Here is a 9,979-nt window from a genome sequence, read left to right on the forward strand (position 1 = left end):
AAATGCATTAATAATCCCCAAAGAGATTCCTAAGATGTATTATGTTTCTTTGTACAATTACATGCTTTATAAATTAGTGTAATAGTTTCCTACAGACAGCTCAGTCAAATCAACGGCACTTATTCTTTAGGACAACCAAGCACACTGAATCATTAACTCCATTGCCAAAACTTTGAGATTGAAAAATTTAAAACACAGCATGCCTTTTAACATTTAAACACAACAACTTACACGATAAAAAAACACCTCAAATCTCCTTACTGAAAACATTTTAAGCCTTCCATTCAGAATGACAATAAAAAAATTGAAGTAGTGTTCTAAATAAAAGATTATTATTATTTAAATAATAGATTACTAGATAGTTTACACGAAGACACACAAGAACCAAGGTCTTTTCTATTGATAAGAAACAAGCAAGCCCTTTAAAGAATAGAACATAGCCTAAATCTGTCTGAATTTTTTCCCCTACCCAAAAACCTTCCTCCTTAAAGAGGATAGAAAAGAAACACGTCAGTGTTAGGATTTATCTTTAAAAGAAAAAGTATCTTAAAGAGAGTTTTAAATAAAATCTTCATTGACTAATTATTGGGAACAATGAATGCCACTAACAACAGCAACAAAAACCCTTGAAAAGCTCATGTACAGATAAATCACTGTCTACTACTATGCCTTTCAAAACAACAACAACAAACACCACCACCACACCCAATTAATCAATCCTGTTTCTCTACAATCACATTTTTGTATCTCCTTCACACCTAAAATGTGATCTACAACTCAGTATTTATCTGAATTGGGGACAGGGGCCATGGTAGAGAACTTAACTCCTATCAACAGATACATCTAAATTTAGCACCTTTTCCTGGTAATTCCATTTTAACAGACCTTTCTGAGGTCAAATGGAAATGTCAGTATACTTACAAAGGCCCGAGAAAAAAGAAGAGAAATCAAATGACAGCTGAGAGTCAAAGCTTCACAATGTTGGTCATCATGTATCTATTTGAGAACTTGCAGGAACTTTTCAAAATTAGATTCTGTTTTGTACCATGTTGCCACCAATTCCTTTCCTAACAAGACTGAACAGCAGACACAACTACGTACTTTAGAATCGGGAACCTATGGGCAAGTCCCACATCTAAGGCTATAGTCAGGTTCACTGCTCACTGCATTGCTTTAGCAATCTCAAAACTCAAATTCTGCCATAGATAGTTCACTGTGAAGAAAAGGCTCATTGTTAGATCTTTAATTGTTAACCCTCTGACCTCCTCAAGCTAACATTTCACAAGTGTATGAATATAGCACACACTTTTGCTTCTATAAAGTATGAAGGGTACTTTTCACTTTAACGTAAGAGCGTATTTTTAAAAATACATCAATGAACACACAATCAATGAAGTGTTAGATATCAAACTCCCTCTAATTTATATAATTTTTACTCAGGATACCTGTTAATGAGCAACATTATTTTGAATTTTTAAATAAACTATGGGCCAATGGGATCCTGAATGCCATTATTTCAGAGAAAACTTGAAATGCTTATGTACAGGTAAATCACTTAGGCTGTCTTTCAACCATGTCCACTTTCAAAAGGACCACTTAAACTTAGTCACACAAAAAAGCACAGGAGTCACTGGAAAACACATACAAATCACTGAAGATTTAAGTCTATCAATCCATTTCATATCCCTTCTTAAGAAATAGAAAAGCGTTCTTCTTACCTTGAATAGCCATTAGAAAAAACCGATCGACCCGAGAAGTTCAAAGTCCCCAAGGAAGCCAAGTTGTCATCTCCAGATCCTTGGCACCTATTCCAATTTTCTGAACCAACAGGAATTGGTGGAATGACATTAAAAATAGGCTTCTGATCCTGTTGTTGAGAAAGCGATGCTGTATTCATGTCATAGTGGTACATCTGTCCCCCAGAGGTACTCACACCATGAACAGAAATGGCAGACATTTTATTACCAATTATATTTGCCCCAGAAAAGCTTGCCTGACAGTAAACTGGGCCCAATTTCTCCTGCTTAATTACCCCAGGGGTGCAGAGTTCAATGAAATCTTCTTTTTCCGTTTTCACTTGGGGCAGTGGCACACTGTTGGGGCTTGATAGGATCAGATCTCCATTATCCTTAATTTTAGGTTTAGTGTCCGGTAAAACAAGAGGCTTACAGTCCTCATTTGAGTTTCCTTCCAAGAGGAATGGATCATCCTCTCCTGCCAAAGGAGAAAGCAAACAGTTTTCATCTATCAAGAGGTCAGATCTCCAAGGACTCTCACTCGCCTCTTTCTCCGGGGACCCAGAAGAAAACTCCAAATCCTGGAATTTTTTCCTCCAAATGTCAAAGGTGCTTTGGTCTGTGGTATACAACTTCACATTGCCCCCGTTGGTGCCAGTCTGGCCCTTCAAATTTTGCTGTTCTGAAGACACGTCCGAAAGAGTTTTTGAAAACTCCCTCTCTGGGGGGGCAGCAGAAACAGCAGCAGACGCTGAGCTCTTGGGCTTCTCTGCAACACTGGTCGACCTACTGAGGTTTGCGATGCTTTCTTCCAGAAGCCGAAAGTCTGTCTCCCCAGAGGAAAGGCTGATTTGGCCCTGCTGTGGGAATCCCAAGTCATTTCCCATCACTTTAGTTTCTGTCTCTCCCATATACAATCCCATGGAGAGTGAAACCGCCTTGGACAGATCTGGCTGCTGTGCATTGCTTCCTGAGCCTTTTGAAAAGTCAACCCCAAGTCTTGGATGCTTGGAGTCGGACTGAGAAGCAGCCGGGAGTGAGGGTGAAGAAGCAGAAACCTTCACAGTAGCTCCTCCCCTTAGGGTTTTATAGAAGTCCATCACATTTCCCCTCGCCCGACCAAGCACACTGCTAGAGACTTCTTTACTCGGGGGGCTTAGTGATTCCTTGGAGTCCATCAGATACTATCATCAGCTACCAGGCAGGTGAAAAAGAAAAAAAAAAAAAAAAAGGAAAGAAAAAAGAAGGGGGGAAACATAATAAGCTATAAAGTCACATCATCTCAGTGATCTGATTAGTAAGAGCCTGTTAAATGAACCTTTTAGTTAACTCTGAATCTAATTCCTTGTTATCAGAAAAGTAGTTTCTGTCTCCCAGAATAAAAAAGCCATATCCCCTGCTCCCATTCAGCGTGCCACATTTAAAAGAACAATGCAGTTCAAGTGCACAGCTGAGGGCAAAATTGTATCAAACTAAGCTTGGCTATTCATCCTGCCACTCACAGAACTGTAACTTTGTTAATCACAGACATTATAATTCATTACATCTAACTATTCCTAAGGTTCAAATTGATGTCAAAGTATTTAAAAAGAATATGATTATTAAAATTCCTACTTCCTTTCCATCAGTCAAGGCTGTTTTGCTCTTCTGAGAACCCATACACATAAAACTTGGTAAATACTATCATAGAATTCGCTCTCAAACTGCTCACAAACTGCCCTCTCACCTGCTAGTCACACAACCAAACCTCAGATTTATTGGTAACCATGCAAATTTTATTTGAAAAATAAACAATGATGATCTTCCACTATACTCAGAAAGGCTCTTATTTTTTAACCCCTATTTCTTACTGAATGTGTCTGTTTCAAATTTTGCCTTCAAATTTTGGACATACCAAATGAAATACGTTGTATATAGGCCAACTAAAATTTGGATTTTAACAAGCAAAGTAGAATGTGCAGTAGCTTCTCACTACAATTTTAGCTTATTTAAATACAACAAACAGCTCTCTCGAATCTTACATGATAAAATCTAAATGAAGCTACATTTATTTTTCAAATTGCTTAAGACCCTCAGTATGAGACACTATTATACCTCTAAATTAAGATTTTTTTCCTTTCCAAATAACCAGGTACTAAAAACAGGAAAACCCCACAACTGTAAAACCACGTTCATATAAACTCAGGTAAAAGAACAGCCAATAAAATGCTCAGAATAATTTTCTCTGTATTCTAAACCCTCACCAATCCCCATTCAGAGGCTGTTCTCAAGAGTATTAGGTTGGTAGTATATTGTTTATAATCAGGATGTTGTAAGAGGCAGGAGAACACTTTGATAAGCACATTTGGGACATCATAGTCAAATCCCATCCAATGAAAGGAAACTTTTGCTCTACGGAGACCTTCCGAAGCAGAAACTTCACCGGCCCTCATGGGAAGTGGAGTGGGATTAAGGTAGAGAGAGGGCTGGGACCTGCTTCTACACATCTTGAGGGTAAACTGCTCATCTCCCCGCCCCTCCGCCGAGTTTATCTGATATCGATCTCTAAACACAAGGTATCAAATGGAGCCTAATGAATTTCCACGCCGCTTTGACAGCTGCCCTCAAACTCGAAACCAAAACAGTATTTCATAAAACGAAACGATCCCTCCAACGACTTTAGCCCCCAGTTTAAACTGCAAGTAACTGTCACATTAATGGGCCTTAATGAACCGTATCAAGGCGTCTTAAGTGGTATTACAAGGCGGCAGTTACCCAGCCTGCGGCCCCAAACGTCAAACTAGCGCTGCACAAAAAACGCACCACAGAACTATTCCGGCTAGGGAACGTCTTTTTCCACAAGGGGCCACTTAGGAGCGTCAGGCACGCAATGATGCCAAGCGCTTAAGAACAAACCCTCTCCCCGGGGAGAAAAAAAGTGCAAGGGTAAAAAGAGAAATGTGTCCAGACCTGTTGAGTTCTTTCTCCGACACGCCCACTTCTACCAGATAACGCCAGCCCTGACCGAAGTCTCCAAGTTGCAGGCTGTCAGCCCCCTGCGTGTGTACACACACACACACACACACACATATACACACACCCACCCACCCACCCCTGCGTGCCCGCCAGAAAAGAGACGCGCTGGAGCCTCGACAGAAACCCTGATCGCGCTCGGGCGCACTAGGGTGGAGTGGAAACATTCGGCCGAGTAGCATTCAAACGCGGCTCGGTGTTCACCATAAAACGGGTGTTTGGGAGGCCCCCCGGGAGGGCACTGACAGGGGACTTTGCGGGGGGAGGCTGCAGAAACCAGAATTCCGCGCCAGGAAGCAGAGGACCGAAAGCCGGGGCAGCTCGAAGACGCTCCACTCGCAGAGAGCTCAGGTTCCTCCCCCTCAGCCCGACCCGGGGACGGCGGCCGAGGGAGAGGAAGAGGCCAGCGCTGTCACCCGCGCGCTGCCCTTTCGTCACCATCACCCGGCCCTCACCAGCCCCCACCCCCATTCCCCGAGGCTAATAAAAGTTTGCAGGCTCCCGCGGCAGCCCCCGAGCCGGCCTCAGGTCCCCGGCCCGCACCTCGGGGGAGCGAGCGCCCGCGCGGGCCCCGGGCCCCCGGCCCTCCCCACCTCTTACCTCTGGCAGGGGCGCCGATCACCCGCCACCGTCCGCAGCTCCCACCGCAGCCGAGATAAACAACTTAACATGTGAAAGCAGGAGGAGCAGTAGAGAGAGATTTTTTTTTTCTAAAAAAAGGAAGTAAACAGCCGCCCCCTTCTCCATGGGGGGGAGGGGAGAGCCCCTATTTGAGAAAGTCTCCCATTTCCCAGCTGACAAGCCAGCCCCCAGCCCCGCGCCGATCCCAGCGAGCCCGGGCTCTCAGGCGCGCGTCCTCCGTCCCGGCGCCCCGCCGCTTCGGCCGCTCCGGGTGCGGCGTCTCCTTCCACCCACTAGAATCCGTCCCCGACGGGCGGGCGGTGACTGGGGCTCCAGTCACAGACTCGAGCTCGCAAAATGGAGGAGGAGGAGGAAGAGGAGGAGGAGGAGGAGGGGAGGGAGCGCGGACACGCGAAAGGGCCGCCCGACCGCGGCGAGCGAGCGGGACCGATCGGGGGGCGGGCGGAGGCGGCGCCACGGCGCGCACACACTCGCACACACACGCGCTCCCACTCCACCCCCGGCCGCTCCCCGCCCGAGGGGCCGCGCGGCGGCGGGGAACGGTGCAACCTGTTGGCGACGCTCGGCAACTGCAGGGGAGGCTGCAGCCCCCGCCCCCACGCCCTCGGGGGCCCAGCCACCAGGGTCCCGACGGCGCCTACACGCCCCCGGCCCCCGGCACGGCCCGGGACGTAGCGGCCGGCCGCCGCCCCCCGGGCGCGCAGGACCTCTTCTAGTCCACCACCACCACCTCTTCTCCCCCCTACCCCCCGCCGGCAAGAAGGAGAGGCGGCGAGAGCCGACCTGGTCTCTCTGGGGCGGGCTTGGGAGGGAAGCCGAGTTTCTCTAGTTTGTCTTCTCGCTGCCTCCTTCCCGCCCCCGCCCAGCTCCGCGACTCCCGACCCACTCCAGAGCTGGCCGGGTACCTCGGCGGCAACCGCCGTCAGCGCCCCTGCGGGTGACAGCGGGTTGTCTGGGGGGGGGGGGCCGGGGCGCGGCCCGCAGCAGCGCCGCGGGGGTGGTCCGCGCCGCCGCCCTGGAGCCGAGTTGCACGAAGGGTGTCACTTAGCGCGGGCTACTAGGGTTGCACGGAAACGGTGCCGCAGCGTGTCGGCCGCTCTCGGGGCCGGACCGCCAGACACGCCCTCTGGGGAGGCATACGGAGGGGAGGGCAGAGGAGGGGGTCGACGCTTACGTACTCTTGGCCCGGGGGGAGTCGCGTGCCGGCTGGTCTCCCACCGCCGCATCGTCTGGGCGGCCCAGTCTACAGCCGCCGCCGCGCTCTCCCATCGGGAGAGAAGTTGCAAAGCAGAACCCACCCTCCCCCGCGCTCCGACCGTCCCCCACCCTTTTCCCCGAGTCTGCGAGGCGGCGGCGGCGGCAGAAGGAGGCGCCGCCTGCCAAGTTCAACCCCCACCGTCCCTCCCTGCTAGCGCGCTCACACTTGAAGGAAGTTGCACGCCAAATGCAAAACCTCCGGCGAGCTGAATTTCTTTGCACCTTTTTATTATTATTTTTAAGGAAAACAGGGGGTGGCAGGCCTAAAAGCAAGTTGCAGGCGAAACAGTAAGTTGCTTGCAAAGTACGCCCTCCCTCCCCCGCAAACTCCTGACCTCTCTCCTTCCACCCCCTCCAGGGCCCGCGTCCAAGTTTCCCGTGGAGGACCCTCACCCGAATCTTGACATTTGCTGCACTCCACTCAATGCGTCGCCCACCCTTTCGTGTACAGGGGACCCCTGTCCCTCCAAACAAAACAAAACACACGCAGTTTTAAAAATGTCAGCATTTAACTCCCTCCAGCTGTTCCCGTTACGCGCCTCCCCCTCAGTCCGAGGGAAACACGTGGCCTTTCCCCAAGGAGAGGGGCGTGGGGCTAGGGGAGTCCGCGCGGGAGACGCCCGCCCCTGCCCCCTAACCCAGCTTGCTGCGTCCGTTGGGCTTGGGCTTTGCCAGGACCGAGCCTCCTACCTTGTGCGACACTTAGTATGATTTTTGTGACTCGGGGAAAGGTTGTGCCGTGTGGCTTTAGGGTTTGGGGCGGTAACTTTTGCGCCCCCACCGGTGACAGCGCTTGCCAGCTCATGACGGGGGCGGAGGCTGCCGCAGCTCCACCTAGTCCCTGCCCGGGCGCTCGGCCCCAGCCACTCACTCCTCAGGCAGCGCTCAGACGCTAGCAGCTGCCGCCTCTGCTCTGACATCTTGAAGAGGATTGGGGGAAGCGCATGCCGGAAGCTGCTCGCCGCCCTCTTGGTAAAGGACGGTGACGCCAGCCCGGCCGCGCGTCCACCATCTTGGCAAAGGTTCTCCATCTCAGGGAGCCGAAGTACCCCGTCCTCGGTTCTGAAGGGTGGACGCTGCCCCCATGTGCTATCCGATGTGAAAGGAGAAAACTAAGCATTTTAGTTACGCACATGTTCGGAGACGATCTATTCGGGCCGCCCCCAGACAATTGTAGGGCCGCCATCTTGGCAAAGGAAGAGCCACTCTCCGCCTCGGAAAAGTAAAGGGAACCAAAACGTTTGCCAACGTAGAACCCTCAGCCCATAGAATTTTTATGAAGGGTGCTGAGCAACCCAATTGTTAACACAACCTCTTTCTGGATCCAGAAGAGATGGTTCCCTTTTCCTTTCCCTTGGCGCTAGTCAACTAGAGGGAGGCCCTTGCCGTGGGTGCTCATAACGGACACTGAGGATTTACTTCAAGAACACTGTTTTGCCTACTTGCCAATTTTTCCACCTTAGGAGCCTCAGTTACCAAAATCAGATGTCTTGCGTGGATGGGTCCCCAAACTACCAATAGGTTGATGAGGGGAAAAAATCAAGACCCAAACTTAATGTAATATGTATGTTTTAAAAGTGTGTTAAATAACTCATGCCAATATGATTATCCTTCTATGTCTGCTTAAAAGTTATACTAGGAATTTATTATATGTATGGATACCTTATAAAAATATATAATTTGTATATGTTTAACATATGTAAAGGGACAGTAACAGTTATCTAATAGATGTGAAGGGACAGTAACAGTTATCTAATAGAATGCTCCTCCCCATACCATAAACCTATTTCATAATTGAATCTCTGCTGTAAGAATCCACCTCATCTCTTACCTCTTTAAATATGGGTTATATATTCCGTTTTTTAAATAACAACTGATTTTACAAGAGTTCTCCATTAACTTTCTTGCCACTCATTTTGTCTGCAAGTCCAGCAGATTGCCTTGAAATGGAAAAAGACTCACATTGTTTTCAATTAAAAATTGCTATTGAAAACACTTTCAATTGGGCAGAAGTGTAACATTTTCAGTGGTTTACATATGCCTATTAATTTTTTAATTTGATAGAAAAAAAACTCATTCTTCAGTCTGTCATAGTCATCTGAATGCCGGCAAAGACTGTAGATTAACCCAGTGTCTGTTTTTCAGAGTTAGAATTGTTATGCTTTATGGCTAACATTTCTTGACCATTCTGTTCATCTGTTTTATCATTCCCATTCCCATTGAAATAACCCAAGCCTCACTGCAGATTATTCTTCCAAAACATTAATTAAATCGTGTTGTGCTCCTGCTCAAGTATCTATAATAATTCCCTTCCAGTGTAGAGAGATCCCAACTCCCATTCTGTTAAGACCAGCATCTTTCACCTGCTCATTTCTTTCTTTTTTTTTTTTAAAGATTTTATTTATTTATTTGTCAGAGAGAGAGCACAAGCAGGGAGAGTGGCAGGCAGAGGGAGAAGCAGACTCCCTGCTGAGGAAGGAGCCCGATGCAGGAGTCCATCCCAGGACCCTGGGATCATGACCTGAGCGGAAGGCAGATGCTTAACCAACTGAGGCACCCAGGTGTCCCACACCTGCCCATTTCTTGAAGGCAAAGTCTTTTAGCTGTTGGAATTGGACTAGTATTTAATTAAACTGAAAAGTCAGTTAAAGTGAAGGAATTATTTTAAAAAAATCACTTGGAAATATGAAGTTTTAAACCTAAAACCTAACATGTATGTGCTACCTCTTTGGTGAAAGCTTTTGTGAGCCCACTAACTGGAGTTCATGTCTTCATTTGTGTATAAACTGTACCCACATTGCATCAGTACATCACAGCAGTTAAGAACAACACTGGCTGGCTGACTTGCACCACTATGAAGAATATAACCTTGGGTGACCTAATTTTTTGTGCCCCCGTTTCCATCATCTGTAAAATGGGGATGATAATAGTATTAACCCAAGTTACTAGAAAGATTAAATGAGTTTCATATATGTGAAGTGCTTAGACTAATTCCTGGGACTTATTAAGCGTTTAATCAGCAGCATCAATTATTATTAATATGTAGTATTATTATTTCCCTTGTTTTTTAATTGGAACAAAAAATTAAAAGTACTTACAAATATAAATGAGTGTCAGTTTCTGAATTTGTATGATTTATGCCTCCTGACTTCAGCCCAATCTGTTAAAATTGTCTTGCATCCACCTAATTTGACAGTGATTGTTTATATGGCATCTTTCCATTTAGATTTTATAGAACAACTATTACTTTTTTTAATCCTATTTCATCATTTAATTATTTAAGTAATTACAATAACAGGCACAAATGGAATTAAGATTTTTGGGGGGAAAAA

At 47.1% G+C, this 9,979-nt stretch overlaps 1 protein-coding gene across 7 annotated transcripts in view; it reads right to left on the reverse strand.

Moving 5' to 3' along the window:
- Window positions 1-7,841, reverse strand: part of NR3C1 (nuclear receptor subfamily 3 group C member 1) — a 125,220-nt gene extending 117,379 nt beyond the window's left edge. Inside the window, exons 1-2 of one of the 7 annotated variants that reach the window (XM_027604647.2) lie at window positions 7,781-7,841; window positions 1,719-2,930 (exon numbers count right to left, since the gene is read on the reverse strand). In XM_027604647.2, the coding sequence (XP_027460448.1) occupies window positions 1,719-2,914 (1,196 nt within the window). In that variant the 5' untranslated portion in view covers window positions 2,915-2,930; window positions 7,781-7,841. Of the gene's footprint in view, window positions 1-1,718; window positions 2,931-4,685; window positions 4,813-5,348; window positions 6,331-6,568; window positions 6,718-7,040; window positions 7,060-7,337; window positions 7,445-7,780 lie in introns of those variants that run through there. The other 6 variants (XM_027604648.2, XM_027604649.2, XM_027604645.2 and 3 more) reach the window with 6 other exon arrangements.
- Window positions 7,842-9,979: the final 2,138 nt, after the last annotated feature.

The sequence above is a fragment of the Zalophus californianus genome, chromosome 5, assembly GCF_009762305.2.
Source record: "Zalophus californianus isolate mZalCal1 chromosome 5, mZalCal1.pri.v2, whole genome shotgun sequence".
Taxonomy (NCBI): Eukaryota; Metazoa; Chordata; class Mammalia; order Carnivora; family Otariidae; genus Zalophus; species Zalophus californianus.